The sequence below is a fragment of the Hydra vulgaris genome, chromosome 05, assembly GCF_038396675.1.
Source record: "Hydra vulgaris chromosome 05, alternate assembly HydraT2T_AEP".
Lineage (NCBI taxonomy): Eukaryota > Metazoa > Cnidaria > Hydrozoa > Anthoathecata > Hydridae > Hydra > Hydra vulgaris.
In genome coordinates this window covers 43,622,501-43,650,000 of record NC_088924.1, presented here as the reverse complement: position 1 = coordinate 43,650,000, position 27,500 = coordinate 43,622,501, and the positions used below count along the sequence as shown (strand labels likewise).

The 27,500-nt window shown below is 29.9% G+C and overlaps 2 protein-coding genes across 2 annotated transcripts in view; one reads left to right on the top strand and one right to left on the bottom strand.

The window, feature by feature from the left end:
• Positions 1 to 5,880: 5,880 nt before the first annotated feature.
• Positions 5,881 to 6,601, top strand: LOC136080400 (uncharacterized). The gene is made up of 2 exons (XM_065797017.1): positions 5,881 to 6,102; positions 6,194 to 6,601. Exons 1-2 carry the CDS (start codon positions 5,881 to 5,883, stop codon positions 6,599 to 6,601), a joined length of 630 nt encoding a protein of 209 aa, XP_065653089.1.
• A 12,191-nt stretch (positions 6,602 to 18,792) lies between these two features.
• Positions 18,793 to 27,500, bottom strand: part of LOC136080071 (uncharacterized) — a 112,716-nt gene continuing 104,008 nt past the window's right edge. Inside the window, exon 11 of the mRNA XM_065796684.1 lies at positions 18,793 to 19,229. Coding sequence (XP_065652756.1) covers positions 19,197 to 19,229 — 33 coding nt within the window. The 3' untranslated portion in view covers positions 18,793 to 19,196. The remainder of the gene's footprint in view (positions 19,230 to 27,500) is intronic.

The following is a 27,500-nucleotide window of genomic DNA, read 5'->3' as shown; positions in this document are numbered from 1 at the left end:
GTTGACCAATTTTGGTTGTAACATTTTTACTAAATGGAGGATTGTACCAGATTATGTTTCGTTTGCGGTTATTTTTTGGAACATTATTTATGCTTGGTTAATATGTCAATTTATAAATGTAACCCGATTGCTTTAATGCGTCATCATAAAGGTGTGTCGATTTATTAAAAATAACTTCACTTGATGAGTTGGCGGACAATCTTAGCTCGATATTTTTCGGAAGATTATTTATTTTGCTTGGTGGATGGTTAGAATCAGCATTCACATAACTTAGGTTATTTTCAGGCTTGCAGTATGGTTGAAAAGAATTTTGAGTAAGATTAAAAGTTAAATCAAGGTAGTTAACAATTTTAAGATTGCAATTGATAGAGATGTTGAGATTGTTACGTTTGAAAACTTGAACGACATGCTTTTTTATTTGTTCCATTTGATGGCCATTTTTGTTCTTAAAAACAGCTAACCCGTCATCTCGATATAAACCAAAATCATTTTTGGTGTAAAACTGCGAAAGTTGATCTAAAAGAAAAATCCCAACTAGTTCGCAAACTTCCGCGCCATCATAGGCTCCCATGGTAACATCAAACAATCCTGCTTTTTTCTTAATCCATGATATGCCATCGTTAAAAATGAAAGATTTTCTTGCATGACGTATAATGGATTTGCTTTGCTCATCTATAATTATATGTTGCGCGGCAAAGGCAATTGCTTTATTTAGCATGTTTTCATCAATTGACGGATAAAAATCATTTATGTCAAATACTAAAAATTTACAAAGGTGTTTATCATCAATTTTTCGGAACCAATTTATCACATTTGGCGTATTTTGCCATTGGTTTAAACAGAGCCTGATTCTTAATTCCGAGTTGATATTGGATAAAATAAATTTGGACAATCTTCCTACCTCATTCTTTGCTGGATTTAAAAGACGCACAGTAGGGTTGTTTATGAAGTTGGCTTTGTGTTCTTTTAAAGTTATAAAACAATCGGCAGTTCCATTTATCTCGATTCTATTAAAAATATCGTGATTTGTCAAAATTACGTCAGAACTCATTCTACCGTAGTTTGTAATTTTTAAACGGTTTTTTATATTTTTGATTTTGTACTTCATGGCTGATGATTGCCGATAGGCATGAAACTTTAAGTTCCATTAAAAGTTGTTTTTTCTAATATTTAATTATATATATACATATATATATATATATATGACGGGTTGTTGGTTCTATAGTGTAATGGTTAGTACTCTGGACTTTGAATCCAGCAATCCGATTTGACGGAAAAAAACACATCTAAACTTTTTACTGTATTTTTGTTAATAAGTCCCTGTGCAATAAGTTAACTAGTTTAACTAAATAATTCTCGACCAGGAGGTAATCCACTGTATTAGGAGGGTAGCCCTCCTTCCTTAAATCAAGTAATATCAATGGGTGATCCAATTGTTTTGCTTTTAAACTAGCCTATTCTAGGCCAGGGAAATCATACAACACCAACAAGACAGCACCATGACTTGTTTAAATCTCAAGCAACACCAATCAAGTTGTTACAGGAACAGCATATCACTATGTCAAACCGAGTAAGACTTTTGGAAGACTCTGATCAGAAAAAAAACCAGACAATATACCAATTTACAACTAAAATAGATGACCTCGAGAAGGAAGTACTTAGAACAAAAAATCTAAACACTTTAACAACCAATTCAAACCTTTCAAATAAACAACCACTATCCACATTTGCATAGTTTTTCAGTAAAAAAAAAAAAGCGAGGAAGAGTTAATCATGATCACTAAGATAAGGCAAGAGTTGGATGAGAGCAAGCGTATTGAAAATAAAATTGTAATAAGTAACATTGAGCCATCTCAGGGATCTGAGGTTTAAATTAAGGATAAAGATTATGAGTTAGTAAGAGAAATCTTATCTGTACTACAAGTAAATGAAGAAACAACGCCAAAATCATTTAGATTAAAGTCTGGGACAAAAAGAAAGACAACTAAAATGATCTTAGTTGAACTGAAAAGTAAAGAATTAGTCAATTTAGCACTAGCCAATGCACGCAAACTCAGAGATAACGAAAAATTTAAAGGTGTTTATGTTAACCCTGATAAAACTAGTGTTCAGCGAGCAATTGAGAAGAGACAGCGAGAAAGAAGAGATGAGCTAAATGCAAACTTGAAACACCAGGATAGCATGGGTATGCGTTGTGATGTTAACAATGGAAAAAAGTCTTTCTATGTCAAAAGAAATGGAGTTTTGAAAAAAATAACAGTAGAGCTTTCAGAATTTGAAACTAACTACTTTTACAAAAAGGTCTACAAGTGCTTCAACCTATGCAACACCAGAACCATCAAGATAATATGCAGAGTTATTAGCAATTAATGAACAACTTAGTGTTTAATACTGAGCATGTCCAGCCAACTATCTGTAACAAAAACACTATCTTCATAACCATCAACAAAAAATCTAGTAATAGTAGTAATTATACAGCTTAAAGTGAAATCACATGTTTCTATACAAATGCATCATAGCTTTGTAATAAAATGGACATTCTTGCTGCAACTATCACAACATTAAATTCCCCTATGATAGTGGCAATCACAGAAAGTTGGTTCAGTGATTACTCCAGCTTCCAATTACCAAATTACAATCTTTTTAACAACAACAGACATGATTTATATGGTGGCGTTGCAATTTATAAACGACAAGATATACAAGCATCCTACTTTAATGCAATTGAGCTTCATAGTAAAATGCCAGGCCAGGTATGGTGTATAATATTTCAAAAAAGTAAAAAATTCCTTTTTGGATGTATTTATCGAGAGCCATCTGCAAGCATAGAACACAACAGAACAATTAATTGTAGCCTAATGTCTGCTGCAAATATAGCAAAAAAAAAAGGTATGGAGTTACAAATAATTGGTGATTTCAATCACCCTGAAATACAGTGGACAGCAGCTGGTGGCAGCACTAAGAAAAATGCAACAATGTTGAGCACTGACTTTTTGGAATCTGTCAACACTGCAGCTCTTGCACAGCGTGTCACGAAACCTACTTTTGGAAATAATACTCTTGACCTGGTGGTAACTGACTGCCCCTCCAGAATTATAGAACTCAATATTGGTCCATCTGTTGGCATCTCAATCAAAAATAATTTCCATTGCACTCTTATATGGAGTTTCTTGTTTGAACCATCAATCTCACCAACCAGGGTGTTATTACTAACTAAACCAAACTATGGTAGAGGCGACAATGAAAATCTAGACAAGTTTTTTGCAGATGCAGAATGGAGGAAACAACTTGAAAAGTTCAAAAACAATCCCATTATGATAAACCAACTCATTGAGTTTCGATACAAAAAGGATTAGCTAAATATGTACCAAAGCAACATCAACTCAAAAACAGAGATCAAAACCAAAATGGTTTACAACAGGCATTAAAAATCTAACAAAAAAGAAATTTAACCTTTGGTCAAAACTGCTAGCCAGCTCACCCATTATTCATCTAACTATCAGTCCACTCTACAAAGCAACTTGCAAGCAGTTAAAAAAAGACATAGTCGCTGTACGAAAAAGCTATGAATCAAACTTGTTTCACTTTCAAAATCTAATCCAAAAGTTAAATACCACTATATTTTTAGTCAAAAAAAAGAAAAGTTTACTGTTCCTTCTTTGATAAAAGACGGCATGGAGCTAACAAAATCGCTTGAAAAAGCAGAATATCTTAACAAACAGTTTCAGTCTGCTTTTTCAAAAATTGACCACAAAAACAAGTTTACATTCCCAAACAGGGCTCATCAGGTATGCAAGATTGATCAATTTGATCTTAATGAAACTGCAGTTTTTGGTGAGTTGAGTGCTTTGAAGAAATACAAAGCGATTGGCTCTGATGGTATAAGTCCTTATGTTCTCAACAAGTGTGCCACTGGTTTAGCTTGGCCTATTTCTCTTCTGATAATTTCATCATTTGAAACAGATATAATACCTAATATTTGGAAAGAAGCAAATGTGATACCAATATATAAAGAAAAAGGTAAACAAAACGACCCATCTGAATATAGACCAATATCTTTAACAGCCATAATATGTAAAATCATGGAAAGATTGTTGAAAAAACATATGATGAGTCACCTGGTTCAGCACAAGTTAATCACTAAGCATCAACATGGCTTCGTAAGACAAAAATCATGTGTTACAAATTTATTAGAGACAATAGACATTACATCAGAGGCACTGAACTGTGGCCTTTACGCAATCATAATCTATCTGGATTTTGCTAAAGCCTTTGATAAAGTCTGTCATGAAGCGTTAGTTGTCAAATTAGAGGTCTATTGTTCCAAAGGTAAACTACTGAGATCGCTAAAAACATTTCTTATGGACAGAAAGCAAAGAGTTCTTGTTGACGAAAACTACTCTGAGTGGATAAAAGTTCAGAGTGGTGTGCCACAATGATCTGTTCTAGGTCCTCTACTGTTTATAATGTACATGAATGACATGCTAGATGTTGTCAAATGTTCACTCAAGCTTTTTGCTGATGAAAGCAAACTAATAAATATTACAAAAAATCAATTTGACAATGAACAGCTGTAGAAAGATCTTGATGCTGCTGCTAAATGGGCAGATAAGTGGAAAATGGAGTTTAATGCAAGCAAATGCAAAGTATTGACGGTAAAAAATCGCCCAAAAATTAATCTATGACCACAAATTTAGCATACAAAATCAAGTTAACCGCCGAACATACTTATTGTCTACCAACCAAGAGCGAGATCTTGGAATTTTAATAACTAGCAATTGGAAATGATCAGCTCAATCAAAACATGCAGCAGTTAAAGTTAAGGCAGCACCAGCTTCACTCAAGCGTACGTTTAGATATTGGAACCCTTCAGTGTTTAAAACACTTTATACCACATTTGTGAGACCTCACCTTGAGTATGGAAAGCCTGCATGGGCTCCACTTAACAAAGTTGATGAAAAAGTTATTGAACGAGTACAAAAAAGAGCCACTAAATTATGCCATTCATTAAGTGGAAAAAAATATGAAGATCAACTAGCCCTACTCAATACCCAATCAATCAAAGCACAAAGCACACGGGAAGATGCAATTCAGTATTTTAAGAAAAGCACTGGTCTTAATACTACATCCTGGATCCACCCTCCAAAAAAGTCCCAATCCGGCAATTGTCCTGGGCCAGCAGGTGCAGTTAGAAGAAATAAGGAACGGCTAACCAAATAGCTCACAAACAACTGTCGTCAAAGAGAATACTTTTTCTTAAATAGAGTGGTTAATATTTGGAACACACTTCCGGATAAAGTTAAAAAGTCCAAAACTACTAATTCGTTTTAAAATTGTTATGATGGCTATATGAAAACAATATGAAACTTATATACAGTCAGCTGTCATAGTTGAGCATATTCATTTGGTCAGCTCTGCTTTATGCCAGAGCTCAATCTTATTATTATTATCATTATATATATATATATATATATATATATATATATATATATATATATATATATATATATATATATATATATATATATTTTTTTTTTTTTTTTTTTTCGTTCAAACGTTTGGTTTCGTTAAAAAATGTATATATATATATATATATATATATATATATAAATGTATATATATATAAATGTATATATATATATATATATATATATATATATATTATATATATATATATATATATATATATATTTATATATATATATATATACATTTTTTCGTTCGTGGTTATTGTAACAAGCAGACGTGTTTTTGCAAGTTGAAAATTTACAAAGAAAAAAAAAAAAAATAATTATAATAATAACTTAGGACAAAAAATTGTTTTATATATATTAACAAAAAACTTTTAAATTAATAGTGGTAATAAATATTATTGATATTATGGCAGTTACACTTGTTGAAATTAAAAAAATTATTAAAGACTTGTTTACAAACAACAATGTAGAGACGGAAGCTGCGCTAAAGCAACAAGAAAGCAACTTTATAAGTATCGTTAGTGCAAACACCAAAATCTTAAACGAAAGATTAGACAAAGTAGAAAATAATATTTTAGAGAACGCTAAAAAAGTAGCAACACTGGCAACAGAAGTTGAAGAAATAAAGGTTAGTCTAAATTTTCATGAGGAACTTATTGAAAAAAAAATTACAAACTGCGTTAGATATTTTCACAAAAAATAAATCTAACCATAATGAGATACAAAATAACAACTTTGACCTCAAAAAATTTAACAGTAAGCTAAGAGAAATTGAAGATAGAACAAAGAAGAACAATCTAAGAGTTGACGGAATTAAAGAAAATGATAATGAAACCTGGCTGGAAAGCGAACAAAAAGTAAAAGAAATATTTAATGAGTACTTGGGTGTAGAAAATGTAAAAATTGAAAGAGCACATAGAGCTGGTAAAAAAGGTGTAAAAGAGAACAGAATAATTGTTCTGAAGTTATTGGGCTTTAAAAATAAGGAGGAAATTTTAAGAAATGCTTCAAAGTTAAAGGGAAAAAATATATATATTAACGAAGATTACTGCATAGAGACGAATGAAATAAGAAAGGAATTGCGTGAAAAAATGAAAATTGAAAGAAAATTGGGAAAATTTGCTTAGATATCATAGGACAAGCTTATTGTACGCGAATGGAAGACAAATAAAAAGTAATTTTTTATTTATTTTATTTACGGTTTATTTAACTTTTATTTATTTTTTGAATATTTTTATTGATAATATATCAATTACGAAACCCTTTAAAATGAATCCGAAAACGTTTGAATGCTAAAGTTTTTTTGAAAACATTTCAGATAAGGTTTTTAAAATAAATGATCAAAACACTTTTAATAAATATGACCTTGACAAAAACTTTATTGATAACTTTTCATTAATGAATATGCAAACAGCTTACATGTTTCCAGATGAAATAAATAAGTATTTAAAAGATGTTAAACCTTATGAGAGCCTTTCTCTTGTTCATCTTAATATTAGAAGTGGGGATCCACTTGTGTGGTTTTTTCCACAAAATAATATATTTCCATAAACATAAAATTAGAATTACTTCATGTTTTTTACAGTTAAATCAATTACAAATAGTTGATCGAATGTCTTCAAAAGATGGAATACACAATATGATACTGAAGTAATCAAGAGCTATATTGGACTCTTACCTTACTTGTAATCAGGGTTACAACAGCTATTCTAAAATCCTAAAAAGTCCTCTTTTTTCAAAAGCCACGTCAAAAATCCTCTATTATCCTCAAAAAAGTTTAAAATTTTATCAAAGCTCCTCTTTAACTCCTCTATATTATTTCTTGATGAAAGGATAATGTTCAAAATACCCATTCTTGGTCTACAAAATTGGTTAACGCCTGAAAGTGCAAGGGATAGTAAAAAATTGCTTTTGCAAATGCATGCAATTTGACATAAAAAATGACATTACTGAGCCCTGAATAAGCCCTATTAGTGTAAAAACATGAACTTTAAACCTAAATAAAAACGAAAAAAATCGTCTAAATTAGATGCAAAATCTCCTCTAAAATCCTAATTTTCTTATAAAAGTTTATGTAGTCACCTTGATAATTACTTTTCAATGTTAAAAAAGTTTAATATTTTTGTCATTGATTTATTTTGAAAAAAGGTTTTTTCATCTAAACTAAATATTTGAAATAATTATTAATATTCATCTAACAGCAGGGCCGTCCCAAACGGGGAATTTATGGGATGTATTACACCCCTAAAGCTGTCTTATAAGCCTTTGAGTGGCTTATTTAGTAAGTTTTGAAATATAATTGACAAATTGCAAATATTAAGGACTTTTTTTTTTTTTGTCTAGTTGGCAAAAAATACATACAACACCCTCTCCGCCCCCTCCTCCTCCACCTCCTCCTCCCTCCGCCTCCTTCCTCCATGACAAACCACTTCAGGACGGCCCTGTCTAACAGTTATACTATCTTTTAAAAATTCAGAATATTTTTGTAAAAAGTTATGGCCTCCATGGATATAAAGGGTAAAGGTGGAAAAATATATTTAAGAACACTAATTTATATGGCATTGTAAAAGGTATACCTTTATAAGTTGTAACAATTTTCCATTGATTATATTTTTTTCAAATCTTCCTTTTTTGATTTTTTTTAATATATTTTTTTATTTACAGCTTCTTCTATTGTATTCAATGAAGTAAAAGAAACCTCAATTAATGGAACATTGTTTGACTTTCTAAAATACGCTCCTTTGAAAAAAGGCGATAGAAAAGAGAAGTAATTTGTGTAGATTTTATTCAATTGTAAGTAAATATATGATATTTAAATATATTTTTCAATAAAACAAGTTTTATCTCTTCTTTTAATTATACTATTTTAACCAAATTAAACTGAAAATTTTCAAAATAGTCTAAGTATAGACTATGAGTATATTTAGTATCCATAATATACCTTGATAATATAAAAGAGATGTACAACAACTTTACTGGACATGCATAGTAAGTTTTGATGGTGATCACAGTTTTTATCAACGGTTTCTGTGATAACAAAACGTTTTTTAACAGTTGGTTCAACGTTGATACATCAACGTTAAAAAAAACTGTCATTCTAAATGTTGTTTCAACGTAAATTCAACGTTATTGTAACGTTTTTTTGCCTCGAATCAACGTTGATATAACGTTGAAACCTAACGTTGATTTAACGTTGATAAATCAGCGTTGAAAAAAACTTTCATTTTAAACGTCGAATCAACGTAAATTCAACGTTAGGTTTCAACTTTAATTCAACGTTATTTCAACGCCGGCTGGATTGCAACGTACGGTTTTTAATAAGTTTTTTTTTCAACGTTGATTTAACGTTGAATCAACGTTAGATAAACAACGTTTAAACCGTAACGTTGTTTTAACGTTGAGACATAGTTGAACAACGTTAAAAACAACGCTTCAACCAAATTTCAACGTTGAAACAACGTAGAGATGCCTGCTGGGATAGCATGTGTACATTAAGCCACTACCAAAATATACTTTTTTTCTCAGATCATATTGGCTCACTTTGGGATTTGTTGTTCATGTTATTCTAAGACAATCCTGAAAATTTCAGACCAATTGGGTTAAGGGCAATTTTGGGAAATAGTTTTAAAGTTTTTAAGTATTTTCTTGTTTTCAATGAATTATTCATTTTTATAGCATTCTTAATATTTATTATACTTTAGTACAAACTTTGATACAAATATTCTTTCCATTAGAGTATTTGAATATTATGGAATGAATATTTACCACTTAATCTTAAACACTGGGATAAAAACAGGGGGCTGAGGGGCAAGAGTCCCTCCCCTCCTCCTTAAACTTTATTTTTTTATTTAAATTTTCTTTCTGGCTGCCTTAGCCACCTTTTATTTCTGAAATTACCGCGTTCAACATGTTTTTTTGCACAAGGGTGATTAAAGTTAAAGGTTGAGAGAGATTTGTCATTTAAAAAAATTATTCTTGACAGTAGTCAAGTCAAAAAAAAAAACATTTTCTCAAAAAAAAGGTATAAAGTAATCAGTTTTAGATAAATTACATATATTTTCTGCTCTGCTTTGGTTTTTAGTTAGAATAAAATTATGTCTCTTTACTTGACCATAAACTATCTTTGATGCCTCTGATACAAGCTTCACGGACCTTTCCACTGACTGTGAATTGTTGGGTAAATCTGTAAGAATAGGTTTTTTAGAAGTTTGCAATGCATTCTCTAATTCAAATGATGAAATTAGAATAGAAGTTGGAGGTTCAACCTCAATTAAAGAAACATCAACTAAACTACTCCATGTATAAGCGTTAAAGTTAATAGGCATAATTAATTTTGCTTTGATTTTTGGTTTGACTTCAGGATTTACTTCTCTTGATTGCCTTATGTGCAAAACTTTCTTTAGTAGCTTGAGCTCTTATATCTTTTTCATCATCTTGCAGCATAGAATATAAAAAGTTTTCTTGAAGACAGCAATAAGAGTTTCCTTGAAGATTTTAAAAAACAATTTGTTGTATATTGTCTGCCTGATTTTTAACAAGCTCAATTGTCTTATGAAGAAGTCTAGGAGCATCTTTATAAAGACCAGACCTTTTATGGACAAACCACATGGGGCAATATACTTGGACTATATACTATGTAATTGTACACAACTCATCTGTACGATTCTTCACTCTTGCATAAACCATCATTATTCTTAAAGCTAGAGTTAACCATCTGGCATGGTAAACAGGTCCTGGTTTTTTTATTGAGTATTTTAGAGATATAAAGCCTTTAGATATTCCAATACAGTATTCGTAAAGTTTACGTTGATCTGTACTAAGATCAGATAAAATATTAGAGTTTACGTAGGAATCAATTTCTGAATGAATTGGAACAAAGTCAACTATTGGTAAATTATGCAAATCACTTGCCGAAGCTTTTTGACCAATAGGGCCCTTATATTTCTTTGGATCGTTACTTTTACCATCTACTTCAGCTATGACATGGCGAAGTGGTAACTCATTTTGGTGAATTACACATCCTATTAAATGGATTCGTCGGTTTAAAAGCCTTTCTAATGTCACAACTAAGCCATTATCTGCACCAGTATTAGCAGAAGTATTATCAAGAACAATGGCTTCCAAACTACTAATGCTGTTGTATTTTTCGAGTATTTTTAGTGTTTCGGTTTCCATTGTAATTCCTGTTCCATTTTTTATTTCAATGTGAGTTAAATATTTCTTAGAAAAAGGTCCACTTTCTGCAGTAAAAGTTAAGTGATGTTCATCCTTTACTGTTCTATTAATAATAGGTTCTGCATAATGATCATATCCTAATATATGTGCTAGTATATTTTTATCTTTTTTACTATCTACTCCAATGACTTTCAAATGAAAAACTTCTGAACTATGTTTTTCACTAATCATGGTTGAAACACGCTTTTTAGTGTCAAATATCTTTTTTTCAGTGATAATTTGTGATCTGTCGTTCTGAGTTATAATTTGTTAGTCTATCAAGGTAGCAGTTGCTATGGCAGATGTTGCAGCATGACTAATTTCGAACCTGATAGCAGCTTTGGCAATGTTAGTTAAATCTGTATAATTTTTTTTACACAGTGGTTTTGCAAAAAACTCATGATTTTGATTTTTATAATCATCATTGTTATCTATTTTTACATCATATGTTTCACTGATACAATGATTATCTAAGTGAAGTGCCATGTCACTTACTAAATTAATTTTTTCCTTACTTCTTTTTCTTACGATCTTGGCTGTCTCTTTCTTATCAACTTTGCCTATCTACCAGGTTCCAAAGGGACCTTGCTTAACTTTCTGATCCTTTAAATACTCTCGTTCTAGAACCTTAAGTTAAAAAAAATTCATTTTATAGCTTATAGAAAGTATTTAAAATAGTAAAAAGCATAAAAAATAATTATACAAAAAAAAAAAAAAATGTCACCTGTTTGCTTTCTTCACAGAGACATACATAGTGCTTGTTAGTGCAACCCTTGCATCGAATATTTCTAAAGGGTAATATGTATAATAAAATATAATGCAACAATTTGAGAAGAAATAAAAAACTGTACAGCTGTAAAATTTGTAGGCAGTTTAGTCACAAATTAGTTTGAACAAACATATTATTTAATATTGTTGTTTTTTGAAAATGTAACTTCAAACCTGTCATCGCAATTTAAAAGAGGAAGTTCACATCTGCATGCTGATATATCAAATAACATTGAAAGGTTATTTTCCAACCAACAAACACTGTTTTTATGTTTTGAAGCTTTAGATCGTTCAGCTGCAATTACTTTTTGAAATGTTCTTTGTAACTTATTTCTTAGAGGTTTCTCCTTCATTAGTGGAAGATTTGGATTCACTTTTTTCCAAATTTTTAAAATTTCTTCACATAATTTTAAAACTATGGCAGGAGAATCAATTTTTTTAGTTGTAATCATTTCTTTTTCGACCTTATAAGCATATTGAATAATCTGTTTATATGTTGGAAGGTCACTAACAGGTAGTTCGTTTGGTTGCCCAGCATAACTTTCACTTTCATGTCTAGTTATAATAATATGCGTTCTTTTTCTTGTTGGTTTCCCAGATCCACATTTTGCATTCATTTTTTAATATTTAAATTCAGTCTGAAAAAGATTTTTTATAAACTTGTTGTATAAGATAATATAATGTGAAAATACCATAAATACAGAAGCAAAATATAAGGCTAATATAAATACTTTATCCGTATTAGATTTTATTTATTATTTTATATTATAAAACATTGCAAAAAGTATCCTTTTTCAACAGAAAAAATGGAAACATATTAAAAATGGCTAACTTGTTGTTATTATACTAATTTATGACGCGAAAATAACATTTTAAGCGACGTTCTGTTCTATTTCGCAATACTTAAATGAAACCATGAAAATGTAATTTGTTTTGTTTTTCCCAAAAAAATGACTAAGTTTTGAAATTATTTAAATTGCAAATAATTTTATTGAATATAAATAGTACATTTCCCAAAGTGAGCCGATGGTTGACTTTAACTTGGCAGTGGCTTAGTGTACATGTTCTAAAATTTTTTTGAAATGCAATTATTAATAAACAAATGTTAAAATTGTTAATTAAAAACAAATTAAAAAGTTACGGAATTTAAAATTCTAATATAAAATGCTTATAATCTAAAAAATTGTAAACAATGTGTGACGTATGATTTAACTTGTACGCAGGTGAAAGTTATTAGTTGTCGTGTCCCTCAGGGCTCAATATTTGGTCCTCTGCTGTTTCTCTTATATATTAATGACATCCAATAATACTCTAGATTCCTTATTTTTTTTGTTTTTGCTGATGATACTAATATTTTTTTTTCGGGGTCCAATTTAAAAGTTGTTTTTTCTACTGTAAACACAGAGCTAATAAATCTCAATGACTGTTTTAAAGCCAATAAACTTTCCGTAAACAATGATAAAACTAAATACATTCTGTTCAAAAAACCTTTGAAAACTGATAAGATACCTCTGAAACTTCCTGATTTATTTATAAATAACATTAAAGTAAAAAGAGTTTATTCAATGAAAATCCTAGGTATAATATTTGACGATCATTTAAATTGGAAAAATCATATCCAATTAGTGGAAAACAACATTTTAAAAGCTCTTGGGATCCTGTTCAAAACAAAGCTCCTTTTGAATATAATGTGCTTAAAAAGCTTGTATTTTTCATTTATTCATAGCCACATTAGTCATTGCAGTATAGCGTGGGCAAGTAATTATTCATCTTTAAAAAAAATTTATAACAAGCAAAAGCAAGCGAGCCGGGTAATTTTGAATGCAGGTAGATATGCATGCGCCGAGCTCTTACTTAAAAAAATTAATGTTTTAAATATTTATGAAGTAATCATCTCTCAAAGTCTGATATTTATGTTTAAAATTCATAACAACATGCTTCCAACATTACTTCAGTCTCATTTCACCTTAATTAATCACAAATGCTCTACAAGACACTTCATTGATAATTTTCTTACCCCTAGAACGTCCCGTAAAAAAATCAGACTTCACAATTATATGTCCAGGACCACGTTTGTGGAACTATATCCTGAATAAAGACATGAAAAACATAACTTCAATTGAACTATTTAAAAGAATAGTTAAACGATATTTATTAAGTTTAAATAATAAAAATATACATTTGTATTTTTAAAAACACTTAAACATTGATTTGTTAACATGTATATATGCCTCTTATAACTTATGTATATTTTATAAACTGTAATATGTTATAATATGTATAAAATTTTTAACATGTACAAAATTTGTAATATGTATAAAACTCATGTCACGTATATTTTAGGAACTTAATGCGTAAAACTTTATTGAAATTTTCACGAACATTGGAGCAGTGTGATAAGACGCATTGTCTTCAACATGCTCCAGTCAGAATATAAAGATTTAACTTTTAATTTTTACAAAAAACATTGTAAAATGATTGTTTATTGACAAATATATATATATATATATATATATATATATATATATATATATATATATATATATATATATATATATATATATATATATATATATATATATATATATATATATATATATATATATATATATATATATATATATATATATTTAGTATATAATAATTGTGATCCAAATTGAGCTTACATAAAAAAAAAAAATACCAAACTATATCATCGGTAGAAGTTTACCAAGTTACAATTTATCTATTTTAATGGTAAAAAACAACCTACCTTAATGCAACTTAGAATCATATATAGATCCAACAGTGATTAAAATGACTGGCGTAACACTCCTATTTACATAATACTCTTCCATGGTGCTCAGTGATTGGACCGTTAGGATATCTGGAAGCACTTTAACAAGCGTAAAAAAAAAACCCACAAAAAATACATAAGTAAAATGGCCAACCGAATCTAAATTCGAAACTTTTTTTTAAAGTAAGCTACCCTATTGTCACATACTTAACGCTATAATAAATATAAATTGAGATCTGGGTATACTCTCGCGGTCTTAGAGAAAAAGGATAAACCTTGTAAACAACAAACTGATTGAACCTGAAATTGTACAATTTTAAAGCAACTTAAGTTTATTGATTTTAATGTGTATTTCTGGTGATTAAAGACTTTTCTATGGCAAAATAATGACGAATATAAAGATTTTTTTAAATACTTCAAATAATTGAAGTATTTATAAAAATTTTTTGTATCGCTAAATTATTTGAAAATATTTATAAAAACTTTGTTTTTAAAATATCAAACAAAATTTATTTACAAATTTTGAAAACGCACCGATTCAACATCGTCGTTTCTATAAAAAGTTAGAACTCGTTAAATAATATATAACGACTTCTAATTTCTCAAGTATATGTTTAGATGTCATTAAATTGTTGTATTTAACTTGTATTCATGCAATACGATTTTTTATTATTTCTGGAGATCAGGAAAGTGATTGAACTTAGACTTCTGAAACTAGCAACAAACTCTACTTGCGAGAGAGTATTCAGCTCACTAAGAAAAATCAAAATTTGGTTAAGAACCATGAACCAAACACCGCTATGCCATGAACCAATCACCGCTGTGCCATGAACCAATCACCGCTTTGCCATTAACCAATCACCGCTAAACTGGTGTATGCTATCATATTTACAAAGCAAAAAAACAAACCAACAGAACATCATAGATGTAGCCGATGACTTTGTGAAGTCGTAGTGAAGGTTGTAAAATTGTATCTGGACAATTTGGAAAATAAATCTTAATTTTGCTATAATGTTTTGCAAAGGTCTTATACTGTATAAAATTTTTTTTTAAAACTAAATTTTCTTTACCGTTTCTTGTTTTCTTTAACTCTCTGTAACACCTACCATTTGAAAATATTATATTTGAAGGCCATACTTTACATCATGAAATATTACTATAAAAGATTAAAAGAATAAAAGATTACTTTAAAAACCCTACGTGAAATCACGAGAAAGTACGTGAAAACTTAGAAGTTGTTTCTACCAATCCGCCGAATAGCTTAACTTTTATTGAAATATTCTAAATACTATTTATTTATGTTATTGTGTTTAGAATATAAATACGACTGTAACACGACTATATACGAATATAATACGACTTAAGCAATAATTAAAAACGAAAGTAAAATAGCGAGGAATTGCTTGTGAAATTTATTTTTCAAAGACTAAATATCAATGTGGCTTTTACACTTCTAAATAAATGAGTAAAAAACAAAAAAAACTATGATGTAAACAGTATACACAATGAGGACTCTTGGATTAGAATATTCCTGAATTATAAAGTTTAAGACTGATAAACATGCCAACCCAGCGCATTTTTAAAACGTTCTTTAGACGTTTTTATTAGGTGTAAACCTAAAAATGTCAAAAGAACGTTTAAAAAACGCGCCGTGCCCACTGGAAAATCCAATGGCACCAAAAAATTTTGACAAACTTAATTAAAAAGTTACTAATATTACAGAATTGACTGCACAGGAAAGAGTTGCTGATGCTGTATCTCATTTAAGAGTGCAGTTTTAAGACGATACTAAGATTTTGGATATTATGTGATGGCACGTATCAGCTTAGATGATTTTCTTTATTATACGGTGCGCTTGCAGCACATTTAACGAGCGGTAAGAAAATTTTGTCGCCCAATTAACCTTGGTATAAAGTCTCTAATTTAATCTTAGTTTATTAAAAACTGAACATGGTCCAGGGTATTCTACCGTAAACGATTGTATTAACATAAATAAAACACGCTTAAAAAGGACGATCAAAGGTTAAGGACTGAAAAACTAAAAAAAAACAACGAAAAAACAAATCCTTTAAAAAAGAATGTAAAACACAAGAGTCTAGTTAGGAGATTTTAATTTTGAATATAGTTAAATATATGATTTTACATATATTTGTAGATCTTTTGGTATTTAGATTCAGTGTTTTTTCGTTTTTTTCCGTGTTAGGTTTTTCAATATGCCGGCAGAAATTCCAAAAGAACAGCTTGAGTGTTTTTCCTAAAATTTTCAAAAAGTTTACTTTTTGATAAAAGCTGTGTTTTAAGTGGAACGCATTTTAGAAACAATAAGGTAAAAAACAGTGTCTGTTGTCAAATTTCGCACACAAATATTCAGACCCAGAATTTTTAAAAAAATCTGTTTCATTTAAAACATAAATAAGCCTATTAAAAATGTATTTCAAAATTTTCATTTACCTTTTTTTATTAGTTTCTGCTAAAAAACTTGGTTGGCACAAATCTTACATTTTGCTTATTTTTGAGGTTTTTTAGGGTTACAGGAGCAACTGTTGACCATAAATTTTTTTTTTGAAGATACGGTTAATCATTTTACGTCAAAAGTTATTATTTATTGTCTATATATTTAAAAACGGGGGAGTATACCATTTAAGTAAAGTACAACGATGTACAACGTACCTATATATGGGGCTATAGGTACACAGGTATCCCATATAAACGTTTGAATCTCCATGTGTTTTTAGTTTGTCACAATTTTTACTTGAAAAGAGTTATAATGTCATCCAGCTACAAATACAAGATTTTTAAAACTTGAAAGTAAATTTATGAAGCCCCTAAAAACATGCATTATTGCTCTATAAAGATCTTAAAGACATTACTACAGAATCATAAAAATTTTTATTGTTAAAAGACAGGTTGCTTGCGCCTTTCTATATCATAGCCCTCCTTTCTCCTAAGTTTCAAAATTTTGTCTACAGCAATGAGTTTTGATTACTTTATCAAATTCGCCTTATAATAGCAACAAGTTAAAGAATGTCGAATTTTATTTCTACGGCTGCAGAAATGACATAGTGACAAAAAATACTATGGTAAACATATAAATATATTAAAAATTAAGATAAGTTTAATGTAAAATGTGGTTATAAATGGTCAGAGTGCTGCAAAGTAAAGTTAGTCAAAAAAAAAAGTTTAAGATGATGAAGAAAAGTCAAGTTCAAAGATAACATTTTATAATGGGTGTCGGGCAAGAAATTCCCACCATATTAAGTGTCAGGCAATGGATGACGTGATTCCTAAGACAAATTTTGAACAAAATAACAAGAAAATTACTCATTAGAATTGGATAAATTTTATCCGGTATTTTAATTACCTTAAGTACTTGTTACCTTCCAAAACCACCATGATATAAAGTACATAGTTGATTTAATTCTTTTTTAGGCATTTTTTTTTTGCGCTGATAAATTTTTATCTTTTATAAATTATCATAGGTCTGGCGGCAATGGACTCATAGAACCATACAGTTCTCAATAAATAAGTTCAATAATTACAACTTACAGCTGAGTGAAAAAATAAAAAACAAATAAATACAGCTTAGTAAACATAAAAAGGCCAAAATGTTTTGTTGCAAATATTCAATAAATAAAGTACTTTAACTAAAATGGTTCCCTTTCTAAATTAATGGCTGAAAGATTACTACATCTGTCCAACAACATCTGCAGAGTAGTCCAAGATCATCTTTACACTTTTGTCTAAAATTCTCTGTATTTTTTTTTAGTCTAACGACATCTGTTCAATATCATTTGAAAATTCAATGTCCCCTAACAACATCTTTAGGAAGATGTAACTACATCTAGTAATTTTTCTCCAAATCTAGTAACATCTGGAAGAATTTCCTACAGATGTAACTACATATTAATAAAACCATATATGTAACTTTAATCTAAATAATACATTATAATTTAATAATTTCAAAAAATCCTTTATTTTTTTTTAGTATAACTGAAAAGGTGTAACTACATCAGTAGAATTCCCAGATGTTGTTGTTGGTGTAGTTAAAGAATGTAACTACATCTGTAATAATCATATACTTTATAACACAGATGTTATTAGGCATCAATAAAATTTCAGATGTTGTTGAACAGATGTTATTATACCTCAGTATATTTACAGATGTTGCTGGACAGATATTATTAGACATAGCAAAAACTGATGTTTTTACCCTGACCTAGTTAATGTATTGATAAGTTCACACATTTTACTAAAAATATATATATAGCTCTAAGAAAAAACTCAAAACTTAAATTAATATACTATTTGCCCTATTCCAAGCAAAATATTCATTGTATATTTCACGTACTAAAGTATCTATTTTCATGTTCAAATGTATCTATTTTCACGTCCAGATGTACCCAATTTCTCGTAAAAATGTACCCATTTTCACGAGGAAATATACCTATTTTCACGTGGAAATGAACCTATTATTAGGTGGAAATATACCAATTTTCATGTTGAAATGCACCTATTTTTATTCAATGCATGTTCTTTTCTTTTTCTAAAGAAACTGAGAGATGCAAGTGAAACATTTTATAAAACAAAACTTAAAATATTTTAACAACAAAACTATAACTATGGTAATATTTCATGTGATATGTATACATCATCTGTGAAATATGTCATATATCATCTGATGTGCAGAGGTTGTTTAAGTTCTTTTCCTAAATGTTTGCATATGCTGATGTAAAATTATTAACTGATTAGTTCCACCATATAATAAAGTTTTAAGCAAGAAAACCGATGTTAATTCTTAAAAGGTTGTGAGAGGTACTTTGAAGACAAATAAGCTATTTCGTGGTTGCTAACTTGAAATCAACTGCGTCAAAATGTGTGCAACTTTTAGTCATCATTAACATTTCGTATTAAAAAAAAATTGTAACTCTGATTTTTGGAGTATTTATTCCACCAATAATATTGCATTATAAAATTGGAAGATATATCACGGGTTGAACCTAAAGAAATTATGATAATATAAACAATGAAATACAAACTTTATAACTGCTATGTCACGCAAAAACTTTAGATTTGTTTAAATAACTTCGTTCTCAAGTTGAGACTTGAAAATAGTTTTGTTTAAAAAACTTGTTTCTAAGTTGAGGTTTATAAATAGTACAGCTGTTTCTTATATGAAATGTATTTTATAAGCATTGTTTTTTATATGCAATGCTTTTTATATACAATGTTTTAATATGCGGCAATAGGCACATCCTGCTAAGCTTGACTAAAAAATTGAGAAAAGACTTTTTGAAATTATTGTCTTTTTATTGTAGTAATCATAAAAAAAATGAGAATCCTAAAAAGAAGTTGCGACGCTGAAATCAAGACCAAAAATATTTCAAACAAATAATCTCGCAAATATAACTTTTTGCCGTATTAGCTTTAATTTTGTTAAAATAATTCTATAAAACACTTGCTTTTGGTTTTATTTTAGTCAAAATTTAGTTAAAAATTTTTATTAATATAATATTTGATTAAATGAATCATTAACTATTTTATTGTTATTTAAAAAAATATGTTAAAAACTATTTAAACGTATATAAAAAATTGCTTCTAAAAAGTTGAGCTCAACCACTTTTTTATTGCACAAACACACCATGGCTGCTAACTATATGATTCATTATCCATTGTTCTATCAACAAAAACCTAATCTTGCTTCACTAGTCATTTAGCAAAGTTAACTAAATTTTATTCATGTAGCTTTTTTCACGAATATCTGTGCTTTAGAATTCTCTCATATCTTCGTATTTTCCTGACATTTACAAAGTTTTTTTTTCTGTCCTTTTTTTTGTCGCTTTCTATTTCATTAGCTTTCTTAATTGCTTTCTTTTTTTATTTTATATTGTTTTTCTTTCAAAAAAGTTAGAAATTCAATTAGCTTATTTTCTTATTACTTCTTCTTCATTTGTGGTTATTTGAAATTGGGGGTGAATTTGTTTTAGAAAGAAAAAAAGAAAAGATTTTACTAATTAGTCATACTTTTGAACAGGTCAAACTCAAATAGTTCCTAAATTATAGTAAACTTGAAGCTATTCAATTCTGCAGAAAGATAGTTAGCACAAATGTTAAAGAAGATGTGTAATAGGGTGATGACTTTTATACAACCTCGTTTCCCTGTATCATAATTTATTGAGCTTTCATTGAAGATTAAATAAATTATTACATTCAAGGGGATTTGATAAAAAACCTCACGCAAAAAATGATTTTAAGAACTTTATTTATTAGCTTTTTGGCCAAATTTTTGAAGTCACTGTAAGCAGATACAAAATTGAACACAAGCTGTAAAGCCACATGCATACAACATTATATGGGATCATGAAACGCACAAGGAAGTCAAATATTCACGATAATGTCATAAGAGAGGATAAATCTCAGTGGGAGGCTGTCCTTGTTACAGCAGAAGTTGTACAATTCTTGCTTAACTTTGATCATACGCTCGCAGCACTGGTTACTATGGGCAATGTTAATTGGAGAGTCATCTGTTTTCCAGTGGATTTTCAAGCAATTGAGAGCTTTTGGGTAGTCATTCAGAGCTTTAGATAGTCCTTCAAAATCTTCAACGCGGAACAATTGACTGCAGAACCAATGGTCAGCTCATGAGTAAAAAATGAATGAACAGATTTTACGCAACCAAATCTGGGTTTCTGGCATCAGAATAAATGCAAGAAGGGCTAGAGTGGCATGAGAGTTCCAGCGTGCATTGCTGATGTTTGGTATCTATTTAAAATTCACGAAAGGCATCTCATTCCTCTCAGTTAATTGAAAGAACGGAAGACACAAGTGAGGTGGTAGAGAAACTTCATGTCATCTCTCCTGTTTCCTTAATCTCAGTTTTACCGTTGCTGAAGGCTGCTTTCAATTTATCGCAATTGGTCATCAAATCCTGCACAAAGAAATACTCGATGTTTGGTGATTTAGTCAACTATGGAGCTCATCGTCCATGACAACATGAAGAACGCGGTCTAGAACATGGTGCTGGCAACAGATGACTTTGGATTTGGGGTGACCTTTCTCTTTGAACATTTGCTGCAGCCAAACAACAACGCCTGTCTTCTTACCGGTATTCACGTTTGTTGCGTCGGCAACAATCATCACAAATGATTTCCACAGGCTGAACTCCTCTAACACATCCTGGGGTTCTTCCGCAATTGTTTGAGCTTTCCCATCTTTCAATTTTAGCTCAGTCAACTTAGTTTATTTAGATTCATTCTTGAGGACCACGGCCTTATATTCAAAGCCCTCAATGTGTTTGCCGTCAAAGAGTATGCTCCACTTCTCCACATGAAGCGTACTCACCAAGTGTATCTTCACCTGAGCAGCTCTCTTGTAAATATCTTGGATTGCTGATTGAAATGGGCTGGGATTTCAATGCCCTCACCAGAAAGCTGGCGGCACACCACTGCTGCTCCGTGGGAAGACATCTTTGAGCATGTGACAAGACGAATTGCAATGTCTGTTGAGTTATGCTTCCTTTTGCTAATTGATGCTGCATTGTCATTCTCCCAAGGACTGTCTGTTCTCTGTACTGTTTTCGGATGAGTCCGTGCTACTTTTGAAACAATCAGGTAGCGCTAAGCTGGTAAGTGTAGACAGTCGCTTCCATTGCGCTCTTTTGCTTGGATGGGTGGATGGTCGTGACACTAGCAGGTTTGCCAGTCGAATAACCAACGTGACCTTTGCTCTCAATTTGCAGTTTTTAGAGGTTCTCATCCTCTTTGAACAACCATTCGCCTTTCATCTAGGTCATATCAATTAGTTCATTCAATGAATCAAAGTTTTGCTATTTTCTGCAACGCTTGTAGTCTTTTAGAAGTTTTGCTAGTTTTGCACAAATGGCTTGATCAGATATATGCGGGAAGTTCAACGTTTTGCTCCACAGGTCTTTAAGCTCTACAGAAATTAAACTGATCCTTGCTCTTCGTTCTTTGGCAGTGGATTCAAGAAATTTGAAGCGTCCAATGATGTAGTTTTACAGGGGCATGGAACTCCGTTCGCTCAAGGATGCTTCATAATATATTTTATTTCAAAAGGAGCAAACAACGATTATAGAAAATGAAAAAGGCACTAATAAAGTATTATATGCTTAATTATAATTTGCGAAAGAGTTAAATGTAACTTACCAAATAATACAAGGATCTTTTTATACTTAAACTATAGAGAATGCGCATTAATTAAAATAAGGCAATAATAATGTTGAAACCAAGTTAAAATAATTAAAACTCAACTACCCGCTTTGAACACCTCGCTTATATACCAGTTTATAGTCGACTGCAAAACAGCTGAAGAAATTGTTAGAACTATACAGAAGCTTCTCAAAAAATTACGTCACCGTGACGTCACTGTCCAGGCTGATGGCGCACAGCATTATATGATGTTCTGGAAAATTCTATACATTTCTCTGCTACATTAACTATTGAACAAGTCGGTGTCATGATTTTGTTATATACAGTATACATATATGTGTATATATATATATATATATATATATATATATATATATATATATATATATATATATATATATATATATATATATATACATATATATATATGTATATATACATATATATATATATATATATATATATATATATATATATATATATATATATATATATACACATATATATATATATATATATATGTATATATATATATATATATATATATATATATATATATATATATATATATATATATATATATATATATATACATATATATATAAATAAGTAAAAACAATTATCTAACTTTTATCTTCAACATTATGTTTCCCCATCAGTACGTTCATCAGTAAGTATCCTTCCTGATGAACCCACTGATGGTGAAACATAATGTTGAAGATAAAAGTTAGAGAAGTGTTTTTACTAATTTATTATTGCTCTGTTTTTTAAGAACATTGAGCGCTCTATTTGTAGAATACACTGACATAGTTTATATATATATATATATATATATATATATATATATATATATATATATATATATATATATATATATATATATATATATATATATATATATATATATATATATATATATATATATATATAGATATATATAATAATAATAATTAGAAATTAAAGTGCCATTATTTACAACAATCACAATAGTGATAAAGTAATTCGGAGGCACTAAAACAAGTTGGCCATGAGTTTGAAAAAGCGTTTATAAAAAGTTCATATTTTAGTCTTTTTTGAAATGTTTCTAAAGAGGTTGAGTTTCGCGTGTTCATAGATAAACCATTCCAATATTGAGGTGCAGTTATACAAAAAGAATTTGAGCTAAGAGAAGTTTTTTGTTGACGACGTGTAAGTTGACAACTGTTTAATGATCTAGTATTTTGTTTTGAAGTTCGTACTTCTAGGAGTTCAAATAAATATGCAGGAGATTTAGATAATAAAATTTTATGTGATAACTGATATCTTATAGATTATTCTTTGATTTATTGGTAACTAATGAAGAGATTTCAGCATTATTTCAGAATTTAAATGAATAGGAGAATGGAAAACGATTCGAGATATAAGCTATTTTGAATTTGTTGAAGTTTTTTTATATTTTTTTGATAAGTACCAGGTAAAAGGCTATTTCAATAGTCAAGCTGAGAGTTAACAATGCCACATGCAATTGTATTTGCAGCTTCTTTAATCAGACATGAACGAATGTGGTGAAGTGCACGAATATGGTAATTGCACGATTTAATAGTGTTGTTTATGTGCTTGTCAATAGAGAGCAATGAATCTAGGGTGACACCAAGGATTTTTACTGAATTTATCGAACTTAGTGTTGTTCCAGAAAAAACAATTTTTGAATCATTTTTATGCTTGCAAATTTGTTTTCTAAAATAAAAAGAAGAATCCAAATAAAACAGCTTCTGTTTTATTTGGGTTGAGCAGAAGTCCATTTTTTAGAAACCACTTTGTTACTGTATCAGCACACACATTGATTTCATTAATGCTATCTATGCCTGGGTTGATGACAGTATAAAGTTGGGTATCATCAGCATATTGATGATGATTGGTACCGAGTTTAGCTATAATATGATATATAGGTGAAACAAACATGGAAAATAGAAATGGGCCTAATGCACTACCCTGTGGTACTCCTGTTGAACTTGCTATTAGTCTAGATTTTGTTGATCCAATAGAAATAAAAGATTTTCGAGAGTGCAAGTATGATGTCAACCATTTTAATGCAATATCTGTGACACCAAATTCATCTTTAATACGGGAAATCAGCAGGCTGTGATCAATTTTATCAAATGCTGAAGATATGTCCAGAGATAGGAGAATAGTGTTCAAAGCATCATCAATGTTTAGCAGAATGTCATTGCATATCTTTAATAGTGCTGTTTTGGTTGAGTGATTCGAAATAAAACCAGATTGTAAAGGCTTGAAGTTAATAGATAAAGTTACGTGTGGAAGAAGACGAGATAATGCAAGCTTTTTAAGAATTTTGGAAATTGTATTGAGATTTGATATTGGGCGTAGATTTGATAAATCAAATTCTGCTAGTCCTGATTTTTTGGGAATTGGTGTTATTTGAGCAACTTTATATGAGGCTGGGAAAATTCCAGATTTGAATGATAGGTCAGCAAGGTGCGCTATAAATGTACTGAAAAGTTCTGAACAAGATTTAAGGATGTATGTTGGAATAATATCAAGTGGCGATGTCTTAGGGTTGAGAGCTTTGATTATTTTTGACACATCTGTAGGTGTGACTGTACCAAATGTTGTTAAAATATTTACCGGGGGATGTAACTCTGAGATGATTTTAGATTTTGGGTTTTTTGGAAGCCATTCCTTTATAGTACTTTTTATACTTTCAAGTTTGTGTATGAAATATTGACTTATATTGCATTTTGCTTCTGGTATTGTGTTTTTAATTTTAGAACTATTTGAATGTAGTAATTTCTTGGCAGTATTCCATGTTTCTTTCTGACTACCATATGCTGAATTTAGTTTTGCCTTATAGTGATTACATCTGGATTTATGAACTGCTGCTGATGACTCACGGCATGCAATTCGATATAGTTTTTTATCTGATAAGTTTCCAGTTTTTTTATAACAAAGCTCCAGTTTAGGACGTCTGATTTTTTTATTCTTGACATCTGAAGATGACTATATATCATCATGTTTACCAGGTCGCATTGAATATTTCCGTATGGGTGCTAAATGATCGAGAACAGTTGTTATATTTGCTCTTATTTGTTCAGCATAATCATCCACATTGTTTTCAGGTGATAAGCAACATGGAATTACTTGCAATTCTTTTACAAAGCATGACAAGTTTAGTTTTCTAAAGTTTCGTTTTGAAAACCAAACAGTTTTACTATTTGAAGATTGATGATAAAGTGCAACCCAAATCATATAGTGATCTGAAATACCCTCATCAGTTACTTAAATATTGTTGAGTGAAATGTCATCATGTCGATTTATTACTAGAATTATCTAGAACCACAGCAAGTTTTGGGCTGCAGGTTGTTAGAGTAGTACCTGGGCAGTTGAAGTCACCACACAGAAGTTTTTCTCCAGATAATGTTTGAAGTTCTTCTAGGAGTTCAGATAATTCGAAAAAGAAAATACTTGTTGGAAAGATTGGATTTGATCGGTAAATAGGAATAATATTGTAGATATTATTTGCCAGATCTAGTTTGGCAGATTACGTTCATAAGACAGGCAGGTAGACAATAACGAGAGAGGTTTGATATTTAAGTTGTCCCGGTATATTATTGCAACGCCTCCCCCACGATGATCTGATCAAATTGTTTTTAAGCCTGTTGGGGCCATATGTTCTTGAATTGCAGCAGGGTTGTCTAACTTTATTCAAGTTTCAGCGAGTATAAAAATATCTAGAGAATGATTATGCAGTATATCATGAATGATAGCAGATTTTTTTATAGCAGATTGAACATTTTGTATTGCGAAGTTTAATGTAGAGGATCGTTTAATTTTTATATGTAAATTGAGCTGATTTGATTTCAATCCATTTGAGTTCACCTAATCGTATACCCCAATAGCATTTTTTTCCATTGTGCACATTGTATCGTTACCTCCCATTTGTTCCCTCAACTTCATGAGCAAGTGCTGCGTTTCTAGAATTTCTAACCTTTCTGAGTTCAGTGTCAAACTATCTCTCGTTTGCAGTTTTGTCTTTGTTAATAAAGATATTTTTGAAGTTGATTTTATCATTTAACTTTTTAGAACTTTTAATTAAAAAATTTTGAGTTTCTTTATTCTCAAGTTCAACTAAGATGAGGTTAGGTGGTCCTTCTGGTCTTTTAGTATTTTTAGTTAGTCGAATTATTCTTTTTGTATTTGTTATTGAAAAATCTGGTTTTATTGCTTTTAGTAATGTTTCGATGGTTTTTTATCATTTTCTTCATTAATTTGCTTGTCTAAAATAGTATGATCAGCTACTCCACTTATAATAATGTTATTTTCAGTTCTTTTTTTATTATTCAACTCGTTTGTAATTTTTGCCATCATTACCACTTCAGTTTCTTTTGGTTTTGATTGATTTTACTAAATTGATGTTGCTCGTGTATATGTGAATATTGTTGTTGGTTTATTTGATGTTGCTATTGAGACATTTATCTTTTCATCTTCAAGAATTTTAAGTCGTTTTAAAAGGTCAGAAACGATATATGATATTTTGCCACACCATTTATGCATATTTTGGTAACTTCAGCAGATGCACTAGGAATTGTCGGCCGATTTGGCTCTTCTACGCATTAATGGTGGAACTCCATGCTTTTTTTTATATTTATATTTTTTATAAATATATGTGAGGGCTATCACGCTGAATAACAGTGCATTAACTCTTGATGTCTTTTGGAGGAGGGTTACCACCGTGAATATCAGTGAATTACCTCCTTATTAACACAAATACTTATTAATACAAATACTGTAAAAAGTTTAAACGTGTTTTTTTCCGTAGACATATTATATATATATATATATATATATATATATATATATATATATATATATATATATATATATATGTATATATATATATATATATATATATATATATATATATATATATATATATATATATATATATATATATATATATATATATATATATATATATATATATATATATATATATATATGTTGACCAAGCTGTATTGCGCTATCAATATTTTGTGGCGAATCCTTTGTTGTCGATCACAGCCCTGCATCTTTGAGGCATAGATTCAATCAGGTGATCAATGAAAC

Coding starts and splice junctions, on each gene's coding strand:
- LOC136080400 (XM_065797017.1), top strand. CDS start 5,881: ATGGCAGTTACACTTGTTGAAATTAAAAAAATTATTAAAGACTTGTTT. Junction 6,103..6,193: donor CAGAAGTTGAAGAAATAAAG/GTTAGTCTAAAT, acceptor AACCATAATGAG/ATACAAAATAACAACTTTGA.